A 24880-nucleotide genomic window follows, 5' to 3' on the forward strand; every position below is an offset into this window, starting at 1 on the left:
GAGAAAGCAATTTTTTCAAATGGATTTTGGTATACTAGTCTAGTGAATCAATGAATAGTGAATACATAAGTTTAAGCAATAAAACATTGTTTTTGTAGTAATAGGGGTAATAATTCTTTATTGAATAATTGCACACAACTGTGCTGTAATCCACGCTACCATCGGATAGCCTTTTAAATCCTATTTCCAATCCACGGGGACAAGCAAAGTGATCTCAGCGGCTTCCCCCAGTCTGGTGAACTGTCTGCGGTGTCTGGTGGTGTTATTGTCTGAAGAGGACACGGACACTTGGTGCGCAGAAAACTGAAAACTGTCCAGTGACAACGTTCCGCGGTGAAAATAACTGAAAACTGTCCAGTGACAACGTTCCGCGGTGAAAAAAATAGTGCGATTAAAATGCGTTAATGTTTTTAATGCATTAATTTTTCTGTAGTTAATTAATCGTAATTAATCGCAATTAGTCCCGGCCCTAATTAAATACCATTGACAATGAAGGGTTACGTCATATGTAGACGAGCAAATCAGCTAACCAATCACATGAATTCAGTTGTTCATGAGATGATGTATGATGATAAGAGCTCTGTGTGATTTGTGAGGGGCGCCAGGTTTAATGTTTGTCTTTAGTTCAATGTTTGTTCTGTAAACGCCATTGACAATGAAGGGAAAATGTAAGTCATAATGTGCCATTTACGTCATATTGTTTCTTTATTGTTAATGGCGTTTAATGTTTGTGTTTGCACCGTTTGTTTTACATCACCATTACAACACCTAATCAACATGAGTTAGACTTTAATATATTAGCGCCCCTCACTTCACACAAGTGTGATTTTCTTTTAGCGATTTGGCTATATATACATCATCATCATACATCAGGGGTGGGGAACTTTGACGATGGAGAGGGCCACTATATTTCCATACTCACTCCAGAGGGCCACAGTGCATATTTCTATATAAAAATAGCCGATCTACAAGCTCAAAACGCGTCGCAGCGCGAAACGCTTTGAGCTTGTAGATCAGATTTATTTTGCTATATTTGAATTCAAATCCTGAATTCGTTTTTTTTTGCAATTTTTTAATTGGAATCCTGATAAGTAACCTTTTTTTTTTTTTTCAAATGCATTTAGTTATAGTTATGTTAACTATGAACTAAACATACATTTGACACACAAAAAAAGACAATAACATTTTAATAATAGGACTCATTAAGCTACATAATATATAGACTGATCTAATGAAGGCGTGTCAACTCACGTTTGGAATTGCAACAGCTGAAGTATATCAGTATTCTGCTATTAACCTGTGGGCTGCATTATGTGATGGTGGGGGCCGCACGTGGCCCCCGGGCCGCCAGTTGCCCATGTATGTCACACATCGTCAGCTCAGTGGCCTTGTGGTTAAGAGTGTCCGAGGATTGGATCAACTACAGACGATTCCCGAGCGCAGCACGGCTGCAGCTCATCCGCTCCAAGAGATGGGTCAAATGCGGTGAACAAATCTCGCATACAGCAATGTACTGTATGTGACAAATAAAAGGGCTTTCATCTTCTTCCGTCCCACTTCCGCATCCTCCTGTGGGTCTGGAACTTCCAGGGACCCCCGGGGATCCCCACACAGAGTTGCACCACTCACTTCACACGGGTGTGATTTTAATAGACACTAGTGCTATCTAGGGCATGATTTGGGGCCCTAAAGATGAATACAAAATCAATATGAACATCTTAATACTGTCCAATACTTAGATAGGGAGAGGGGTGAAATTATGACTTGCAGGTGCTGCTGTCAAAATATGACTCCCCATAAAACACTTTGTGTTTGAAATAGACACTCATGCTTTCTAAGGTGTGATTTAGGGCCCTATGAAAACAGAATGAATGTCAACATCCTAATACTGTCCAATAATTAGATAGGGAGGGCGTGCAAATGATGATGTATGTATAGCATTTTTAGCTTCCCTGAGAGCAGAATTCAAAAGCTGCCATCAGAGCAGAAACTTAACATGGTTGTATGTATAGCGTTTAAGCTGCCCTGAGAGCAGCATTCAACAGCTGCTCTTGTAATCTTTCCATGTGAATTTGCTGCTCTCAGGGCAGCGAGCTCAACGGCTAATAATTGTTTTATTTTGTCCTTTTCAGAAAGACAGGGTGACCACGAAGAAGCACTACAGAGAATCAGCTATAGTCACGGTAAGTGTTATTGATTGATTGATTGATTGACTGATTGAATACTAACAGTTTGCAAGGACAAGCACAGGGAAGTATACTGTACAATTCAAGATCCGATAAAAGGATGAATCCAGGAAAGCTTGTTGTTGTTTTTCAATGGGGTCCTTTTGGACAGTGCCGCCGCTACGTATACACACAATACGCACTGCGAGTAGGGCAACACGCCTCAATTGTGATTTTTGTCTTAAAATAAAAAACATTTGATAAAAAAAAAAAAAACGTTTGGGAACCACTGCTCCAACAATACACTTCAAACGGCTAGAAATAAAATACACATCCAGATGATTTTTACACGACTCTGTCTCTCTGTCCCTTTTCAGATAGACTTGATAGCTCTTGCACCGTTGGACCTGCTGTGCTTCCAGTTCGGATACAAGTCCATTTTCAGAGCTAATCGTATTTTAAAGGTAAATTATATAAACTAAATAGTCTCTCGTTGCCAGACTGTCGCCACCTCGCAATTTTCAAATGCTTCTGTCATACAGAACAGAATCTCTGATCATGAGCAATTTATATTATCCACATTGAAATCATCTAAGACTAGCTATATATACACTTAAATTCTAAGTGTATATATAGCTTGCTGCCTATAGCAGAAATGGAAATAAAAAAATAAAATGTAAAGATATTTTAATATATATTTTCGTGAACGGAAATGCCAGCTTCCTTACTCGGATTTCGGGAGGTGTAGTTCCAGACTCTACTGTATATAGCATTTGGAGATTGTGGAATAGTCGTCTGGCTACGCGAGACTACAAACTAAAGTATTTGATGCATTTCAACAGATACATGTTAGCTTATACCAGCGTTATACCAATGTGTTACCGATACCTACTGCATTTTGATTTTCACTTTGAAGGCAGAAACATTCTTTGAGTTCAGCGATCGTCTGGAAAGTCTCATGGCCAAAGCTTACATCTGGAGGTGAGATACGACAGTAGTTACAAAATTAATTAATTGAGTAGGCCTACTGCACTTAAGTAACATTTTTGGAGTAGGCCTATCTGTACTTTACTTGAGTATTTGTATTGTTGGATACTCGAAATCTGTGAAAATAGCAGATCTACAAGTTCACAACTTTTAACTCAAGGGCAATAATTTGACAGAGCAACTTTTATTTGTAGTTGAGAGTGTCTATACACAAGAGTGTACTGGGATTGAGCACAGCTCTGCTGTCTATCACCACTGTAGCTACATTTCTATGCAATGAAGAAAGGCTTTTAACTTGGTGTGTTTTTTTGTGTTTAGAGTAATCCGCACCATCGGCTACCTCCTTTTCATGCTCCACCTCAACGCCTGTGTCTACTACGTTGCTTCGGACTACCAGGGCATCGGCAAGACCAAATGGGTGTACTCTGGCCTGGGCAGCGCGTATGTACCCTTGTCCCTTTAGTATTATTATTATGTTTCATTTACACGTGTTTGCATTGTACCGTACTAGTGTAGTCAAATGAGACTAAATGTATAATAGTCTTAGCTAGCACCACAGAGTGATGGCATTGCTACCATTAGTCTGTCTGTCTATCCACAGTGACTCAACGTGGGGGGGGGGGGGGGGGGGGGGTCAAATGATGAAAAATGCTCTACTCACTTTCCATATTGTTGCCTTCTTAAACTACTGGCCTCAGTAATTTTTTAAGGTTTTCAGGAAGAAACAAAATCGGATCCAAAGCAAAACTATATGATTTATATTAATATATAAATAACACTGTCAGTTATACGTGTAACATAATATGATTACATTGAATTAAATAGGATTAAACCTTAGACTAGACCTATTTTATCCTGATAATGTCACAAAACCATTGACTTAGGCCAAAATAAATGCCTATTTCACACTCCTCCTGGCCTAAATCACACTATTATGTTGGCCTAAGTCACACTCATTTTACTAAAAGGGGCGGGATCCGCATGATCCTTTTCTATTACTTTAGCGAGTTTACCAGAGGTGTCACAAGGAGCTGATTTTACTTTTGGTACTTTAAGTGCATTTTGATGCCAAGCACTTTTACTCAAGCACATTTTTTATTCTGGACTTGTACTTGTAACAGAGTAGTTTTTATATATAAACCATCACTAAACACGGTTATATTTTACCCAATATAAAATATTCCATAAAAAATATTTATCATCAAAATATATTGCAGTAAAGCAATACATGGCAACTTGAGGTACTCTTCTTTAATATTTCATCATGACTTTTCACAAAAAATAGATTTCATGGGGTGAAAAACGTGCATATTATCTTTTAAATATTCCTAAAAAAAGAGAAATTAAGTTGGGAACTTCTCCTTTGGTCCACCCATTCCTAAGACATGTGAGATTGGTCCAGTGAATACGAAAATAAATAAAATATCCATTGTGGGTGTATTGGAATTCTTTTAATTTTTTCTCGATCACACTATCACTAAACACGGGTGAAATTCACCCGAACACCTGCCTGTAGGAAAAACCAGGGATGTGGGCAGGGAAACAAACCTACCTTCTATGATATCACTGAGCATCATGAACGTACTGAAAGACCCACCCACCTCAGACATCAACAACATTATGAAAATTGAAAAAATATAATCGTCCGGGGGAAAATCACCTGTGTTTAGTGTTCTAGGGTTACATTGAGTTTTCACTTGTAAATTCTGTAATATTTCTTCCATGTTTACTGTTGCCATAGTTACCTCAGCTGCTTCTTCTATGCTGAGAAGTCCCTTCTGATGGTGGCCGAGTTACCAACGCCCGACAGTGTGTTCGGTCAAGTCTTTCAGATGACAAACTACCTTTTTGGGGCATTCTTTTTGTCCATCGTTCTAGGACAGGTAGTCTCATAGTTATACTTTACCTTTTTTGTGTGTGTGTGAGGCAAAAGAGTTTTTCATTCGTTCCCCTCACCCTCCTTTATCAGCTTTTTAAAATACATACCGTCAGTGTGAATTACATTGCTCCATGCAATTCTCATCAATATGTTATATCCCATTTAGGACGTAACCTGACTCTGCCAGATTGCGGCAGCATTGAGTTCTCAAGTTCCCTCCTCCTGCCTGCATCTGGGCTCTCTCAAGCAGAAACGATTAATCTGGAAGCAGCAGGACAAAAGTCTGATATCTCCATAATCATTTTGAGTTGTTCGCTTAGGTCAGGATTTAGAAGGCATTTTTCTTAAGAATCGGCCTCAGTCCTAAATGGGATATTACTGTATCAGGCCTAATGCTATATTCTACAAAATATTCCGCAGTCCAAGTATGTGAATGTCTCCACACGGCCGAATCTTCATTTCTAATTTAGAGTTGAACTGAACACCCCATGGATTATTATTATATAGTGTTCTTAGAGTCAGGGCTGTTTCAAATGAAACCGCAACGACATCATTCACATTGTCTTCTTTTCCTGGAAAACAGTGCCTACCAAACAGTGATGTGGACAGACAGCGTGACAGAAAAAAATGATTGAGCAGCTTTATTCCTGCATTCAAGTGTTTGCACCAAGGTTTTATTATAGTGGAATTGGACACATAAAAATGTGGCTTTACAAAAAAATATAACTAATTGAAACCGTATTGTATGTTTACAAATCATAGTGAAAATGAGCTTAGTTTATTTTTTTAACAAAAAATGTATAATGAAAACAGCTGATGTATGTGAACTTCATGTAATAGATCTACTATTTTCACTGGGCCTTTTGAACCCTACCCAAGACCTATATTATGTTCTTTTTGTCAAAACTAAGCTGTTTCATGAATAAAATAAAAAATTAAATTAAATTAAATTCGAAACTATAATAACCTTAGCGTGAAACACTGCCACTCACTGTACACTGTAGCTTCAGTCGTTGTGTGGAAAGACAGTCATAGATGAGCTTCAGTTATACAGTGGTTCTCAAAGTGGGGTCCAGGGACCCCCAGGGGTCTTTTGAGGGATTCCAGGTGGTCCAGAGCAATATATAGCATCAGAATCAGCCCTAACCCTATTTAGACTTTAGTCAGGTGAATCAGAAGTGATATAGAAATTCCTTAACAATACATTTCTTCCTTTCCGCTTGAATATATTCTTTCACAGTGAACGTTTTTAACTCAAATATTTACTTCTGGGGAGGTCCCCTGGAACAACATATTTTCAGATGGGGCTCGTTGGCCGAATACATATATTTTTGGGGGTCCTTGACAAGAAAATGTTTGAGAACCACTGACATAGAAACATGGGCATTTCAGAAAACTGTCAGGATTTAGAAGACATTTTGTAGAATCGTTCCCAGGGTCTAAATGGGTTGATCTCCTAACGGGCCGACGCTTCTCCACATGCAGGTACCTGCGCTGTTACTACTACGCGGTGCGCAGTCTGATCAACATCGGGGGTCTCAACGAGCCCCACACCGTCTTTGAGATTTCCTTTCAGATGACTAACTTTTTTACGGGTGTCTTTGTGTTCTCCAGTTTGATCGGACAGGTAACAGAGAGACAATATAGAACTAGAAGGGTCGAGGCTTTTTATACGATCCCTCCTGAGGTCCCCCGTAGGAAAGCTGAGGTTCCCTGCACTGCAGTAGTGGGTTTTCGGGTGTTATCAGACGATTTAATATAGTGGCCGTCATCAGCCCTTGTCAAGACCGTGCAATGGAGCCAGTAATGGACATTTCCTACATAGTGGCGTTTTGTTGTCGGCAGTGTTGCTTTCGACGACTAAAACGAAGACGAAAAATGTTCGTCGACTACCTTTTTCCACTGACGAAAACTACATGGAAACTAAATGAAAACTAAGCTATGATGACTAAAACTAAGACTAAATATACTTGACAATTTCGTTGACAAATAAAAACTAGACTAAAATGTTAGGAAGGGACTAGTGGACAAGATATCCAGTAGGCCTATAAGTCATTTTACACTTGGTTGCATGCTGAAAATAGCAGATCTACAAGCTCACAATGCGTCGCACTGCGACGCGTTGTGAGCTTGGAGATCGGCTATTTTCAGCAAGTGTAAAATCAGTCATTACGACGGCATCAAGGCCCGCCAAAACACATTTTAGTCGACTAAATCAACTGTAGATTTAGTCGACTAAAATCTTATGACGTTTAGTCGACTAAAACTAGACTAACACTAAAATGAGACTAAAACTAAATGAAAACCTTCAATAGACTCTGACTAACACTAAAATAGAAAATTGCTGCCAAAAACAACACTGGTTGTCAGCCATTTTCCGACGTGGTGTTGGTCGCATTGTCTGACCACTAACCCTATTCCTCAGGGACGTCACTGACCACTGGCCTACTCGTAGGCTATTTGTGCTGCTCCCGCTCCTGACGAGAGCTCTGTGTTTCTTCATGCAGATCGGCTACTTTCGCCGTTTGCGAGAACGCACACACGGCCGCTTGTTATTACGCGGCGGAGCCGTGGAGAAATTTGTTATTGTGAGGGTCGGCTTGGCACATTTGAACTACTGTAAACCTAACATAAAGTGAAGTTGTTGTACAGTGCAGTTTCGTGATGTTTTCGCTTTCGGCGGCAGTCATTTCACTTCTGTGTTTCCTATAGTCGCCTACTCGCGGTATAGGCAGTATGGTCCATCGCATGGTCTTGATATTGGTGATTATCAGTTGATAACATTCGCACATCCCATAGTTGTTGTTGTTGTTTTAGAGTAATATACCCCCCTTTTCCCAACAAAACATGAATTGATTATTAATAAGTAACACAATATGTAATTAAATGGTAGTATTATAAAACTATTGTTTTCACTATAGCCTATAACATATTCGTAGTCTGACTATGTTTTGGTCTATCACTGGTGTCGTTAATGCTCAAGAAAATGTAAAAAAATACAAATAAAGACCAAAAAATAGACCAGCCTACAACAGGCTTGAGGTGCGGTGGAACCCCGTTGTGCCTACTGCTTTAATAGATGAAGTATCTCTTCCTATAGTGTTTCTTATCTGTCACGTGTTCTTCCCAGATGAGGGATGTTATCGGTGCCGCCACCCAGGGCCAGACATACTTCCGCAGCTCCATGGACGCCACCGTGGCCTACATGGTGGCCAACAAGATCCCGCACCTCTGCCAGAACCGCATCCGCACCTGGTACACCTACACCTGGGACGCTCAGGGCATGCTGGGTCAGTATCCATGGGCTGTGTCAGTACCCATGGGCTGGGTCAGTATCCATGGGCTGGGTCCATGGGTCGAGAGAGGCTGGATTTAGGAAGATCTCCTAAATTCGGGCACACTCGCGTCAAAGTAGATTTGGCCGTGTTTTGCAAGAAATGGAATTGGAATTTGGTGCTAATGGTGCCGCTCTTTACGGACATCATACTAATGATACTGAGTGACCATGATACTGGCCATTATACTGGCATGATACTGACCATGATACTGACATGATACTGACCTGATACTGACCATGATACTGACATGATACTGACCATGATACTGACATTATACTGACCATGATACTGGCCATTAAACAGCATGATACTGACATGATACTGACCATGATGATACTGCCATGATACTGCCATGATACTGCCATGATACTGACCATGATATTGACAATGATACTGACATGATACGGACGTGATACTGACATGATACTGCCATGATACTGCCATGATACTGACCATGATACTGACATGATATTGACGTGATACTGACCATGATACTGACGTGATACTGACGTGATACTGACCATGATACTGACATGCTACTGACCATGATACTGTCTCAATGCTTCCAGACGAGTCGGAGCTGCTGGATAAGATGCCTCTGGTAATGAGGACAGCCATCGCTGTGGACATCAACCTGACCACCTTCCAGAAGATTGACCTCTTCAAGGTGACACCTGCACACTGTAGACGCACGCACGCACGCACGCACGCACGCACGCACGTGAATGTTTAGCTTCAAAATAGATTTTAATTGAAAACAAACAATGAAATACACTGCTGTGCTCTTTATATATTTCACACACGCACATTAAGCAACTTGTTGTGTGAATTCTCTCCCCAGGGTTGTGACCAGCAAATGTTGGTGGACATGTTGCTGAGACTCAAGTCTATCATCTATCTGCCTGGAGACTTTGTGGTGAAGAAAGTGAGCACAAATATGTTTACAGTCAAACTTAGAAACTTTTGCATCTTAGAAATGTGCAGGGTGATTTATATTTTGAAATATGCTGGCGGCATCCAAATTGTTTAGCTGGAAGCGTACTCCACATTTAGGTGATAACCTAACCACAGCGGTGATTGGTAAAAACAGAGATATGTGCTAGGGTGGGGTTCTTACTTACTGTAAATTACACTGGATGAACACAATCAGTGTCGGGATTCCTTCAAAATAGGAGCTCTGGTGTGCAGCTTTTACACTCCCCTCGCCTGATATCATTGAGGATGCGCTAGGACGTGTACACACGTCCAATGCATCCCTCGATTGGATTCCCAAGGGCGTGTGGACACGTCGGATGGACGTAAACGGTTAAGAGCGTCTGCTAAATGCCCACAGTGTAAATTGTATGTTATTATATAGATTGGCTATTTCCCACTGTGCACTTTTTGTTTACAAAGCCTGAAAGAAATGTTCAATGCCAAAATCAAAAATGACATCGTAAATCTTATCACAACCATCCATATGACAATGAATCCTCTGCCCTGGTCTTGTGTCTTCAGGGGGACATTGGTAAGGAGATGTACATCATTAAGGCTGGAGCGGTGCAGGTGGTTGGAGGACCTGACAACAGCATAGTGTTTGTGACACTGAAGGCTGGCTGCGTCTTTGGAGAAATCAGGCAAGAGTTATACTATTGTTAATGCTGGCATGTCACTTTGCCCTTGATCTTGTACAGCATGTTTCACATTACTTACTTACTTAATTAATTGGCATGGCCACTGGTGGAAAGTAACTTTTTACTTACCCAAGTACTTTGCTTTGTACAATTTTGAGGTATTTTTACTTTACTAATTCATGCTATTTATACTAATGCCATTTATAGCGCCACCTGAGGCTGACTTGTGAAACATTTTTTTCAATCCTTCAGATTCTGTCCAAAAATGCAAATCGGTATCTCTATAGTCATGTGATCAATAGACGGTATGCGCATACATAAAGTGAATGGTAAATCGAGTGGCAAAGTGAGTTTAACGTCATTTAACGTTGTTTAAAGGAGCATTCGGTGATTTGGAAAACCCCCAAGTCCGCCCCGGTAACAAGATGTGCACGCACATGCACACACTACAGTGGGGGGATGCGCGACAGCCGACAGGCCAACAGTACACACACCAAGGCCCGCCCCCGCTCGATCATGATTGGCGGAAGGCCCCTCTCTATCTTGATTGGATGAAGACTGGGCCACCTAGCCAAAAATGTAACCTACGTTTTTGTTTTTTTTTACCCCCAGGGGTTAACTGCGGACAGGGACGAACTCCTTATATAAACAAAAAAAGTACCAGTGAGTGAAGTGATATTTGAATTAAGTGAAATCACTGAATATACCATTAATGCAATCAGATAGTACCTTTCTGTTTGGATGTATGGGCTGTCATGGCCAGAGTTTCGTTTGTTGCCACTCCAGTAGACATTCCCGCATATCTTCCGCATTATGACGGTGATGTCATGTACATATGGATCTGTCCTGTATTTCATGTTCCATCCTAATTGTCTGTCCTGATGAAGGTCGAATAGATCGAAACGTTGACCAATAAAGAGCAACATTTTTGGCAGGTTTCTGGCAGTGTGCGGGGCCCTTCTTTGTTTTTCAAAGATAACCTTTTTAAGTATGCTTTATTGCCCTACGCACCTGTCACTAGCCTTCTGAGGTGTGCATCGGCCTTTTGCTAAAAAAAAAACCCATCCTAATTGGCTAACATTGGCTTCCAAAGTTTCTTTGGAAAAATGCCTTAAATCATGAATGCAGAGTGCAATTTGAGGGAAATATTGCATGCACACTCCTACTAGGCCGAGGGGGGGGGGGGGGTTCACGGTCACGGTGGTACAGTCGGTAGTGCTGTCGCCTCACAGCTAGAAGGTCCTGGGTTCGATTCCCGCTGGGGACGCTGTGGGCATGTTCTCTCCTCCGCGTCATCAGTGCCCATACCCGAGGCGGGGTTAGCGAAAGGGCCTTTCTGTGTGGAGTTTGCATGTTCTCCCCGTGTCCCCTAGGGTAGGTACCCTCACAAAAACATGCCGTAATCCTGGTCTCTAAACTACCTCCCCCTGGCCAGCCGGGGCGCCTGATGGAGGGAAAAGGAACTGGTCGGAATAACGTGTTCCTTCCACACGCTACGTATGGCTGGGGAAACTCTCCCCTGTCAGGTGAAAAGAAGCAGCTTGGACTCCTCATGCATAGTAGGAAGCATGAGGTCAGTCTGCTGCCCCCCAGGTGGGCAGAGGAAGTGTAGTGCCCAGGATTACATTAGATAATTGACACTGGGTGAAAAAATGGGTTACAAAACTGTGGGATAAAACATTAAAAAAAAAATCCCAGCTTTTTAACATCGGCCTGTTGTAGCGCCACCGGCAGGTGGACTTTTGCAGAACAAATTTTTTTACAACAAAATGCCTCAAACCGTGTGATTTGAATGTTGAATTGCCATCAAAGCCCGGCTTTCGGCGTAAGAAGAAATGGCACCCCTTTTCACATTGGCCTATTATATAGTGCCACCAGGAGGCCAGGATAACTTACCTGGCCTGGTGGAGAGTGGAGACCATGTGCTCCGAGGAACACTTTTTCTAGTTAATCTCTCTTTCCATCGCCAGTCTGTTGCAGTCCTCCAAAGACGGAGGGAACAGGAGGACGGCTAACGTCAAAGCGTATGGCTTCGCTAACCTGTTTGTCCTGGAAAAGAAAGACCTGTTTGACATCCTGGTCCACTACCCAGAGTCCCAGAAGGTGCTGGCCAGGAAAGGCAGGTGAGTCACCGCCAAAGATCTATCACTCCGTTTCCCAGTGGGACTCGGGTGGGGAGTCCTCTGCCCAAAGCTTCACACTCAATATTTTAGTGTACAATATGTGCTAGTGGTGTAAAGTAACACATTTTGATGTATTTGTACTTGTACTTGAGTATTTTCCATTTCCCATACTTTTACTTCTACTCCACTACATCTCAGAGGAAAATAATTTTAACTATAATATAAATTTCAAACTTCTACTCCACTACATTTATTTGAAAACTTTAGTTACTATAGTTACTTTGTAGATTATTTCAGCCATTTGAAAATAGCCAATCTACAAGCTCACAATGCGTCACGATGCGACCCATTGTGAGCTTGTAGATCTGCTATTTTCAAAAGCTTTTTATACATACAACTTGGAATGGGACATTCTGCATAGTGAGTACTTTTTACCTTTGGTACTTTAAGAACATTTTTATGCCAACACTTTTGTGCTTTTACTCAATGCAAATGTGTGCACAATTGTGTCGATTTGACATGAACTTTGTTCAATTGCAAAGGAAACTGATGAAGTCCAAAGGCCCTGCGGCAGCCAAAGCAGACCAGGAGAAGAAGAAGGGTCTGGCCCTGTTCGGACCCAAACCCCCCACCCCCAAACTAATGCGCGCCTTTGGCGCCAACATCCACATCCGGCGGAGATCTCTCATCAACAAACTCAAGGTGCTTTGTTTGATTCATTGAGCAGTTTGTAGTAGTGAGCACAGTTCGAGGAAAGCAGTATCAAAATACCTTAACCATTGGGGTCCTTCACAATTAATGACACACAAATATGCAATACTATGCAAAAATAATAATAATACAAATAAAAACGTCATATAAACAGTTAGAAATCCAAAGAAAAAAAATGTTTTAAGGAGAGTAGGGATTGCCTTTTTGGCAGGGCGTTTTTTAGTTTTGTTTGTTTTTGCATAGAAATTAATTTACCCCCTTGTTTTAGCCGAATCTGGGTTGAACATGCTCATCTTTTAATCATTTTTCTAACCACATGAACTCCATCATTCACGTGTGTCATATTTAGAAAATGTTTCAGATGTAAAAAATTATGACATGATGGAATGATGATGGATGATGATGGTCATGAAAGGGGAACCTTCTGAAAGCTTCATGGGCAAAGACAATCAACTTCAATTTTTCTTTTCATTTTATGGTTTTTATTCAGACATCCAGCAATGGGTAGAACGCTCCCCCAAAGAATGTGTCTCTGTGACACATCTAGGGGCCACAATCTGCATTCAAAGATGTTCCTAGAAGCTTTGTCATTGGTCGGGAAAAAAAACCCTGGTCGAAATGACTAACCAATCAGGAAGTAGACAGGCAAATCGACCAATGACAAAGCTTCTAAATCTTTGAATGCAGATTGCAGACTCTAGATGTGTCACGACATTTGTCTGAGGACAAAAAAGAAAAAAAGGTCATTAAAATGTTGACTTAATATTGCTTATAGCAGCTTTAATTAACATCACATTTGCAGTCTGCAGTCTACCGAATACAGGAAAACAGGAGCACAACCTTGTTTTCTTTATGCGTACAAAATGTATTTGTGCATTTTTGTATTTGTGCATTTGTTTGCCCATTTAATAATTAATTTATTGTTTCTTTTCCAGAATGCTGAACAGTGAAGATTCCAATTGGTGTGCTTTCTACATGTTAACATCCTTTTTTTTCTTTTTTTTGGTGGGGGGGATTAATGACTGTACTAGTACAGTGCTTTTTATGTGTTGACTGAGTATATTATTCTTACATGTTTTTGGTCAAAATGTATGTGTATATATTATTTTTTTTCCTGCAATCATTGATGATTTTATTGACATTATTCCTTGACCTTTTGTTTTAGCCTGGTTTATTCCATGAGGGCAATTTGATTTGTTGGTATAAATTATCTGAGAGAGATTTAAAGGAGTTGTATTTGATATTTTATTTTAGTTTCCCCCAGAATTATATTAGTGTCGAAGTGTCCTTCAGCAAGACTCTGAACCCCTAACTGCTCCTGGTGTGCAGGTTAGCGCCTTGCATGGTTTCCTCTGCCATCGGTGTGTGAATGTGTGTGAATGTAAAATGCACAATCTATGTAAAGCGCCTTGGATAAAAGCGTTATATAAGTGTACCATTTAGCATAGTAATCATTACTACAGACAGTGTTTGTTCATTACTACTTTAGTAAACAGAAAGCATCTGAAATAACTCATATGATAGGATAACATATTGAACAAGTGTAGACAACTGTCTACACTGCCGCCCACTGGGGACAAGCTGTACCAACGGCAGGCTGTGAAGATTTGAGCATGCTGCAGTCTCTGAAAGGCGGTCTTGCCGGCGTTCCTGCATGCCAGCAATCCTGCAGGACTCGTATAACTCATAGAACAGTGAGAAAAATAAAGTTTGGTCCATTTTTGTTTTTGGGATAATCAAAATCCTTATTTTAGAGGTCCTAAGGATGAATAAAAACCAGACTAGGAAAAAAACATAAGGGGGGTGCGTGTCGACCACTCCTCTACTACACGTATTTGTCGACCTCCATGTAAGTTATGTGATGTCCACAAGATGGTCACATTGTATGAGTGCCTATAGTCACAGAGTCCATGTTGAGGGAAAAATAAATAAATAAATAAATGTGAATAAAAGTAATTAAGTAGCCATGCCGAGCCATGAGGCCCATAGGGCAGGATCCTATCTCCTGTTTCTGTAGCGTGAGGCAGCTTGATGTACAAGTACACCCCCTGGACATGACGCTAGTATGTCGCACTGTCGCAGGGACCCATTTTTACAGTCTTTGATATGACCCGGCCGGGGATTGAACCCCGATCTCCCAGTTTCAGAGCGGACACACAGGAAATTAAGAAAACCTTATATATTTTTAAACAAAGCAATACAGCCTCATCAAAGTTGGTGCTGTAACTTAATATATTGTCAATTACTTCCATGAGAGGGGGAGAGGTGGTGGAGTTAGTTGCTATAGCAGACATTTTGAGGGTCCAATGGAGTCTTTTTACTACTTTCCATTGTTTCAATATTTTCGAAACAACACAGAGACGTAAAGGGTGGTCAATAGCACTAATTTATGCCAAAACAATCTAAAACCTCAAAAATGGAGTTATGAGGTTTCCTCACGACAGCAACGATATACATTATGCAAAGAAAAGCTTGAGTACCAGTGGCAGATCGACTTTTCTTCTCTGTGCAGACTTAATTAAATTAAAAACAAAAGGTGGAAATTAAAAGCTGGGCGAAGGCATCACATTATCTTAACAAGACTCAGACTTGGGCATTGTGGGCTTAATTGCCAGCAGCTTGAATGTGGTTGGGAAGCATCCCAATGGTTTGTGTGATTGTGGCAGTCCAGAAACAGTCCAGAATGTCATCTTAGTCTGCAGTAAAATAACTGTTTGTCGAACTGTCTGATCTGGGATTTTCAAGCTTTTCTTTACAGTCAATATTGGGAAATGGAGAAGAACAGGACAAAACAGAATGTGTAGGCAAAGCAGTGCTGAAATATCTCCACTCTATACTGGGTTATTTGTAAAGATATGAGTCAGCGGGGCAGCGGTGGCCTATAAGGGTTGCCGGTTCGATTCCCCGGACAGGCAGGAAGAATCTGGGTCGTGAAGAGATTGTCATCACTCACCCAACACGCTGAAGTGCCCTTGAGCAAGGCACTGAACCCCCAATTGCTCCAGTGGAGCTGCTTAGTGGCCAACAGCATGAGACTGTGGTTGTACTGGTCAGCTCCCAGGTTTTAATGTGTGTGTGTGTGTGTGTGTGTGTGTGTGTGTGTGTGTGTGTGTGTCTGTGTCTGTCTGTGTGTGTGTCTCTATGTGCAGGGCGTGAAAATGAGCACCTGTGCTCAGCTATACTACCCTGGGTAAATAAAGGATTAAAAAAGAAATACAAAAAAATGTCGGCCTGTGGAGGGCAGCATTACGTTTCAGCGTAAAACCCTGCCGGAAATCAAAAGAAGAAGATGGTCACATATTTCACCAGGTCACCATTTTCACCGTAACACTGCCATGCTGTATAGTGGCCGAGTGTGAGTGAGCGATCTTGGCAGAGATGTTGGGTAGGGTATTGGAATTTATCTGCATGCTCCTCTTCCAGTGTTTGAACTTCCCCTTGGAAGTTGTCATTTTTCCACTTCCGCCACATTCCAGCACTTCCATTTAGGCACACAGCACAGTGTAGGTCTTGCCCAACGTGGTGGCAGGGTGAAAACTGCCACACATACACATAATTTGGATTTTGGAATAAAGTACCAAAGCTGGAACGATGGATCAGGGGGGCAGTCAGACAGATATTTTGTGAAGCCACAAGGAAATCGGGATTTCCTGAAAGTTCATAATGGCCTGTTGTGGCGCTGTCATTGGGGCCCAAAAAAACCCATAGCCCCATAGAAGTCCATGTATTTGGGCCCAACTTAATAAACATGGTCATGAATACTTTTGCTTCCAGTCACTAGTTTAAAGTCTCATTTCTAATGTCATAATATTCTTTTTGGAAAATGATGGTCCCATTTATAAAAAAAATGACCATAAAGTCGCGCATGTTCTGAGGGGCGTGGCTACCGTTACAGTCTATGAACGGGATCCCCCACCCACTCGAGTCAAAATAAAAACCAACGGAGAAGAAGGGGGGAAGTCCCGCCTCGTTGTCTGGGCCAGCCAATGGCCAGCTGGGCCCAAACAGATCTAGAAAGATGGCGATGTACACAAGGAAGGACTGACAGGCTTCATTTTACGTTCATGTTAGACCCGGGGAACGCTTTGTCCATATTTTTTACAGTCTATGCGATGGATCCATGTGATTGTTGTAAATCATATTATAGTGTTTATATTTTCTACATTCAAAGCTGTGGAATTGGAGACTGCAATTGGAGTGGGCCCAAAGTTCAGTTATGGCCCCAATCAGTCACCACCAGGCTACCACAAGGGCTACTAGTACTGCAGCACCTGGGTCAGGAAAACACCAGGCTACACAAGACTACCAGCAGCACCTGGGAGAGGACCAGGCTATCACCAGGCTATACCAGCACATGGTACAGCCAGGACCAGGCTATCACCAGGCTACCAGCACCTGGTACAGCCAGGACCAGGCTATCACCAGGCTACCAGCACCTGGTACAGCCAGGACCAGGCTATCACCAGGCTACCAGCACCTGGTACAGCCAGGACCAGGCTATCACCAGGCTACCAGCACCTGGTACAGCCAGGACCAGGCTATCACCAGGCTACCAGCACCTGGTACAGCCAGGACCAGGCTAACGGCAGGCTACCAGCAGGCTACCAGCAGCACCTGGGAGAGGACCAGGCTATCACCAGGCTATACCAGCACATGGTACAGCCAGGACCAGGCTATCACCAGGCTACCAGCACCTGGTACAGCCAGGACCAGGCTATCACCAGGCTACCAGCACCTGGTACAGCCAGGACCAGGCTAACGGAAGGCTACCAGCAGGCTACCAGCAGCCCCTGGGTGAGGACCAGGTCCAGGCTTCACAAGGCCAGCAGCCACCACCAGGCCCCAGCACGCCAGCCTGGCCAGGTACCAAATATCATACTACTGTTTTAACTTTAGAACGTGCTTTAGGCATGTTAAAGTGCTTGTTGGGTTGAAAGATCAATTTAGGGGAGTTGTGTGTGGTGTGCCATAGCTGGAGGCAAAAGATTGCCTCAAAGGAAATTCACTTTCAACCTTGCCTCCCTATTCTTTCTCTTTTATATTAATATTGGTGATCTATAACGACTGGTGCACTTCACTTTTTGAGTGGTGCAACCACTCCCTTACGGAGCTATGTGTGTGGGTGGCTAGCTGGCAGGCTGGCTGGCTGGGTCTGAGCACAAAAACAGCTTGGTTGTTTTTCATCACCTGTGCACAACCTAACACACAAACACACACATAACTGTATATATGGGTGTGCCAGTACAGTGACAGTACAGTACAGTACAGTAGAGAGTACAGTAGAGGGACCCCCACACGGTAACTGTCATTTCTCAACCGTTTTGGACGCGGGGCGGCACACCAGATCCGGCCTGGCCCCTTGGGCGCGCTCCGGGGGTCTGGCACCCTGCGTGCGTTTCTGTGGGCCTGGAACCTGTGGGTCTTGAATTATCCTCTTTCCTTTATCCTTTATCCTTTATCTGCAAAGTTTGTTTCATAAAAATCCACCGTATGTTATAGCTCATGTTATGAGCTATAAGGTCATGTTAGCATGTTGTGGAATTGTAAACAGCTGGAACCAATATTATATCGGTATTCTGATATTAACCTGAGGGCCACATTAAGTGAAGGTGGGGGCTGCATGTGGCCCCCGGGCCGCCAGTTGCCCACCTGGGGTACTGTATATCCCTATGGGATATGCAGCTTGTTTATACTTCACTGTGCAACGGTCCTATGCTGGAAAATAGCAGATATGCAAACTCACAGCACATCTCATTCAAGACACTGAACTTGCAGATCTGCCATTTTTGCCATCCAAATGCATTATATGGTTAAATGGTCCCTAAGAGATGCAGAAATTAACTAGAAAAAGTGCCCTTCTGTGTGTGTGTGTGTGTGTGTGTGTGTGTGTGTGTGTGTGTGTGTGTGTGTGTGTGTGTGTCATGGCCTGTTGTAGCCACCATGAGGCTGATTTGAAAACTGTCCGTGGATATGCACGGCTTATGAAACTGCGGGTGCTATACCCCCATCTAATAGGCACCTGGCTGGCTTTGCGTTGGTGCATCTATCCAAATGGTAACTGTCTGCAGTAATACTGTACTATTGTCAGAGTTGCTTGCTACACTACTAACTGCATCGATCTGCAACACTGTGGTCAGCCTGTCTGTCGTTGCCGTGGTCGGCGTGTCTATCATGCGCTGTATATTGACTGGCTGTTTGATTGCAAACTGTTTTGTGGTGCCTGCGCCCGCACTTTTCACAGTGAATGCCCTGCGTTCTACAATTACGCGCGACATGCCTGCCTAACAGACATACATACATGTTTCCTCAGTGTTTCTCTTCTTAGTTCAACAGTCAGTTCAGTACAGTTCTTGGATTTGTGATTACCATTGGAATGCAGCTGTCAAGGCAGCGCCGCCGCTGTGGGGTTTTAGCCTATAGTTAGCCATGGTTCATGACTCTCGTATTCATACGAGAGTCATGAAGTAACTGCACCCTGTTTTTGGCGCTCGCTACATTTACAACTTTTACGTATATATAAACATTCTGATTTCAAATATAAAGTACTCACAATTTGTCCCACGGGTGTTAGTTAGTTGCAGCACCAGCGATTAGAATTTCTGCATCCCGCTGTTGTAATATACAACATGCTGTGTACTGATACTTGGTACTTGTACGTGAATATGCAATGTACTTAACTGTACTACTGTAACATACTTTAGAGCTGTGTTAGGGCACGCTGAAGGCCGCGTGCTGCAGGCAGTGATTGTGATGTCTAGTCAGTGACGTCATTAGGACATGAAGTATCCAAGCTATATATGATTCTGTATGTGTAATAAACTGTGTGAATGATTTAATGTGACCAAGCCTCGCGTCATGTTAATATCTTCTCCCGGGCCGGCCTGTCCGTCTTGCCCATGGAAATGCCAAAGGTCGTGCACACACCAGAACCAGACGAGGGTCCATTACTTAGAACAGAGAATCATAACACCCGCGTTGTTTAATAAAAAGCATTTTTATCCAAGCTGTTATTTTGCCATTGGCTTTCAACTACACACCCCTATCGGTCGGGAGGAGGGTGGCACTCGGTGTGTTCGATATAGGTACGCTGACCGCCCTGCCAATACAGACTAATAGGCGAGTGCGCTCCCGGTGTGCAACTGTGGATTTCCCAAACGAACCCCGTTTGAAAAAAGTAGCCGGGGCGCTCTGATAAAAATGCTTTTTATTAAAGAACGCGGGATGCAGCAATTCTAATCGCTGGTTCTGCAACTAACTAACACCCGTACGACAAATTGTGAGTACTTTATATTTGAAATCTGAATGTTTATATATACGGAAAAGTTGTAAATGTAGCGAGCGCCAAAAACAGGGTGCAGTTGCGTCATGACTGTCATGATAATCATCATGGCAGTCATGTTTCAGGGCTAAGCCTATAGTATATGTATTATGTAGGCCACTATGCTGCCTATAGTATAGCCTATAGTTTAAATTTAGGCCTATATCCTATATCATTTATTTATTTATCTTTTCAACTCTTATAACAATAGGCCTACATTTCAACAGATATCTATGTAATATTATTAGATATTTATGTAAACGGCTACATTTGATAAATGGTGTATTTCCCATCCAAAAATGTTTGGGTCAAATCTTCACATTTTCATTTTGTATTTTTGCAAAAATATGCTGCTGCATGTAGGCTACTGTATACAGTATATGTAATGTCACGGTTATATTAGCAAAAGCCTATTGTTTGCCTATAATCCTATAGATTATTTTAAATGTTAAATAATTTATAGTTTTCCGTTTTTTCTGGAGTATCTGGAGCAGGGGTGGGCAAGTTTGACGATGGAAAGGGCCACTATTTCCACACTCACTCCCTATAGGGCCATATTACTATCGTAGCAAAAATAGCCGATCTACAAGCTCAAAACGCGTTGCGCTGCGACGCGTTTTGAGCTTGTAGATCGGCTATTTTTGCTATATTCGAATTGGAATCCTGAAAATTTACACTTATGTCATTTCAAATGCCTTTAATTATACGTGTGTTGAGCATTGAGCTACTAATTTAGACTGAAGTAGCCTAAATTTCTGCTAAGCTCGTGCAGACAGGAGCTGTATGGTTCTATATGACGTCGTCTTGAGACCCAGTTTAAGAAATACATCACTGGATGAAGGCATAATAAATGCAAATATAGTAGCTTGTTGGTTTAGCAAAAAAGTTGCAATGCGAAAATGGAAGCCATCGTTCTCACGATAATAAAAATCGAAACATTTTTGTAAAGAAAATATTATATATAAAATATATGTTAATGACGTTTAGAAGATTTAGAACACTTTCCTGGGGGTCTTTGTGTGTAATATGTGGTTTTAGATATTTTAGATTTTAGAAGTGAGCCCATAGTGTCTCTGATGTGATGGACACTGAGCTCACTTACTTCCTGGACTACATGTTGTGACAGTAAAGGCCTATTCATAGTCTGGATTTTCGGTGGTGAGGTGCAAAAAGGGTGAAATGTCCCTTTAACGATGATGTCACTGGTGGACAGGTTTCTGAACTGCTACAGCCCTCCTATGAGACACATCATGATTATCATGATTATTGGTGAGGACCTATTATATGAAGATAGGTTGAAAAGTGTTGAAGTCGTCCTTTAAGCTAATTGGAACATAATATTAAAGATCAGAAAATGTCCCACTTTGCACCCTGTGTGATATAGGCTTACTATAAATGTATAATCTTAATGGAGGAGTTCATGCTTCTTGACCACCCCATAGGGTTCACCAACCGTAGGACACAAAACATTTGAGAAATGGTTGCATTGCAGTGATATAAATACATTATTAAACTATTCACATTTAAACATCCAATGACCACACAGTACAAACGTATATCTTTCGGTCCTTTATCCATTTTTCAAACACGTGAAAACATGCAGTGCATCACAAACATGGCTTATAGGAGCTTGATTATTGCAATAAAGAAAGGAAACATATATTTTGCAGCTAATCCACTCCCAGCTGTCCTTCTGGAGCCTCTGTCTATCCAGACGTCATGCCTCTAGTTTACTGAGGAACTGAGGAACTGAGGAAAATGAGGAAAATGAAAAGAAAAACCATAGTTAAACCACTTGTGTAGTTGTGTAGTTCAGTTTGGGTTGGCTCAGGCTGCTTCTTTTAGTGGTTATATACTGTACAGTTGAGTTAAATGTACAACTTTCTCTAATCCCTACCCCCCCCACCACCCCTACTGTAGTGATCGATCCACAAAAACATGCAGTAAGCCTGGTCTCTAAACTGCCTCCCCCTTGCGCCTGATGGAGGGGAAAGGAACTGATCGGAAAAACGTGTTCCTTCCACGTGCTACGTCCGGCCAGGGAAATTCCCCCGTCAGGTGAAAAGAAGCAGCTTGGATTCCTCATGCATAGGAGGCATGAGGTCAGTCCGCTGCCCCCCCCAGGTTGGCAGAGGAAGTGTAGCGCCCAGGATTACATTAGATAATTGGCATTGGGTGAAAAAACTGGGTTGCAAAATCATGGGATACATTTTTTAAAGAGAAAATCATTTGATTTAGGCTGATATAGCGTGTGTGTGTGTTTGTGTGTGTGATGTCTTACTTTTCTCTGATCAACCTGATGACGTCTTGTCTCTAGAAAAAAAAGAAAAAAAAGAAAGTGAGGCTTACTGTATATCAACACCAAATACGGAAAATACAGTTAACGTGATCATGTAGGACTAGCCTCGACGACCTTACAGGTCCATTCAAAGGCTAAACTTATGGTACTTAGATAGCATATTATGTAGACTTAAAACACTCAGTCTAGTGTACTCTTTCATTGTACAGATATTCTACTCTTAGACGGATGTTAGGCTCTTATAGTCTTTATGTGTTGTTTTTTGCTTACTGTAAATCACTCTGGATTAAGAGCGTCTGCTAAATGCCTAAATTGTAAATCATAACAGAGCTATAGTAGAATGAACGTGCAGGTCATATATTGGGGCAGTTCAACTTACTGTGAGGCCTGGACTTCCTGGTGCACCCTGGGATTGAAAAAATAAGAAAAAAAGCACACCTCAGTATTATATATATGATTATTGATCGTTTGCTCTTCTGCAGAAATTGTGTTCTAAATTATAATATATAATGAGTCATGACGCGTTATTGAGAAATCACACAAATTGTGCCAAATGTGTTATATTTGATTTAGTGCCTGATTCTGTGTATACTACGCCGTAGGTGTAGAGAGTGAAAACGCATTTAAAGCCAGTGAAATAGACCCCTCCTGGGGTACACTCTGGTTTAAGAGCGTCTGCTAAATGCCTAAATTGTAAATCATAACAGACCTATAGTATAGAATGAACGTGGTCATATATTGGGGCAGTTCAACTTACTGGGAAGCCTGGAGTTCCTTTAGCACCCTGGGATTGAAAAAAAGAAGAAAAAAGCACATCTTTCACTATTTTATATGATTTTATATACACATTGAGAAACACTGATATTAACCTTTCAACAAAAACCTTTTTGTTTTAACCAAAAGTATATTGCCATTAAAACGCGTGTTTAATAAAGATATAGCCTGTACATATTGATTCAGTAGCCTGCCTGTAAGATAATAGTTACAGGCAGAGTAGGATATTTACCGTGCGTCCGTCTGAGCCAGGGTAGCCCTGCAATCACAAATATGCATACATTTAAAGAAGCAGTGAATCTCACCACATTAGAAGACATGGCAATGTTTTACATTGGCTACTTCAAACACTTTATTTGGATTCATACAAATGGATTGTGGGGAAGCAATACCACTTATCACGTTAAAAACACATAGGTTAATAAAGATCCATAATTGATTCGTCACAAAATCTGCCTGTAAGATAATAGTTACAGGCAGAGTAGGATATTTACCGTGGGTCCAGCTGGGCCATTGTAGCCCATGTCACCCTGCAATCACAAATATACATTGCATTACAAGAAGCAGTGAAACTCACAGCATTAGAACACGTGGAGCTATGGCAACATTTTACAATAAAGCAATAAAACTATGGCCTTTTATGCCTGTGCGTACAGGGAAAGCTGACCGAAGGGAAAATGAAGAGTGTCACAGAGCAGTAACTGCATTTGTAGTGAAAGGACTGTTATACTAGCCTATATATATATAGCCGTGCATGCTGTACAGTATGGACAGCATGACGGTTTCAAGGGTTTTGGGTATATGTCAGGGAGGGGGGTATATATTTGTTAGACATATACATTTGTTAGACATACTAACAGTCCGACAGGCATTAGTTGGACAAAACCGTCGCTCACGACATGCGCTATACCGGTTACAACTAACCAGTGAGGCAGGTTAAAACTAACCCGTGGCTTCCTGTGAGGTTATGTTTAGGGTTGGGTTTTAGCCTATGGTGTCGGACGCATGACTGTAGGACTGTTATGTATGTCAGTGGTTCCCACACTTTTTCATGTCAAGGACCCCCAGAGTACCAATTATATAATGATTGATCAAAATGTAAACAAACAAATCAAAATCAAGTACGAGTCTTTTCAAAGTGTATACATACTAACCCTTTCTCCCTTCAGCCCCTGGCCGGGCCCAACAGGTCTGGAGGGTGGCCCTTGGGGACCTGCAACACCCTAAAGAACAAGAGCATTACTTTGTCACCCCAAAATACACAATATGGTCATTACTACGTCACCCTAAAATATATAATATGGTAATTATTGTCACCCTAAAATATATAATATGGTAATTTATTAATATGTCACCCTAAAACATGATAATTACTACCATATGTTATCCTAAAATAAAACAAGATAATTACTAAGTCACCCTAAAAAAGAAAGAACAAGATGATTACTATGTCGCCATGAATAAATACAAGGCAATTAAAGGGTTAGTTAGTTCTGATTTTTGGCTGTATAGGAAATACTTGCCATAATATAGTCGTTGCAAATGTATTAATTGCATAGATTGTGGAGTTCTGGTTTGGTTTTGGTGAATATTTAGTAGTTCTGGTCATTTGGTGGAGGTCTGGGGGCCACTATATTAATTAATGCCAAGTATTTAACCAACAATCTGAACTA

General features: G+C 41.7%; 1 protein-coding gene across 1 annotated transcript in view; it reads left to right on the plus strand.

Moving 5' to 3' along the window:
- LOC310867610 (cyclic nucleotide-gated channel beta-3-like) overlaps nucleotides 1–24880 on the plus strand; it is a gene marked incomplete at both ends in the record, with an annotated part of 45428 nt that overhangs the window by 7803 nt on the left and 12745 nt on the right. Inside the window, 12 exons of the mRNA XM_083777725.1 lie at nucleotides 2133–2183; nucleotides 2543–2629; nucleotides 3082–3146; nucleotides 3471–3593; nucleotides 6517–6658; nucleotides 8162–8321; nucleotides 8939–9036; nucleotides 9211–9294; nucleotides 9867–9985; nucleotides 11953–12105; nucleotides 12648–12807; nucleotides 17077–17679. Of these exons, the coding sequence (XP_083633851.1) occupies nucleotides 2133–2183; nucleotides 2543–2629; nucleotides 3082–3146; nucleotides 3471–3593; nucleotides 6517–6658; nucleotides 8162–8321; nucleotides 8939–9036; nucleotides 9211–9294; nucleotides 9867–9985; nucleotides 11953–12105; nucleotides 12648–12807; nucleotides 17077–17679 (1845 nt within the window). The remainder of the gene's footprint in view (nucleotides 1–2132; nucleotides 2184–2542; nucleotides 2630–3081; nucleotides 3147–3470; nucleotides 3594–6516; nucleotides 6659–8161; nucleotides 8322–8938; nucleotides 9037–9210; nucleotides 9295–9866; nucleotides 9986–11952; nucleotides 12106–12647; nucleotides 12808–17076; nucleotides 17680–24880) is intronic.

Source organism: Protomyctophum parallelum (assembly GCF_964188405.1).
Source record: "Protomyctophum parallelum genome assembly, chromosome: 12".
In the NCBI taxonomy this organism is placed as follows: Eukaryota; Metazoa; Chordata; class Actinopteri; order Myctophiformes; family Myctophidae; genus Protomyctophum; species Protomyctophum parallelum.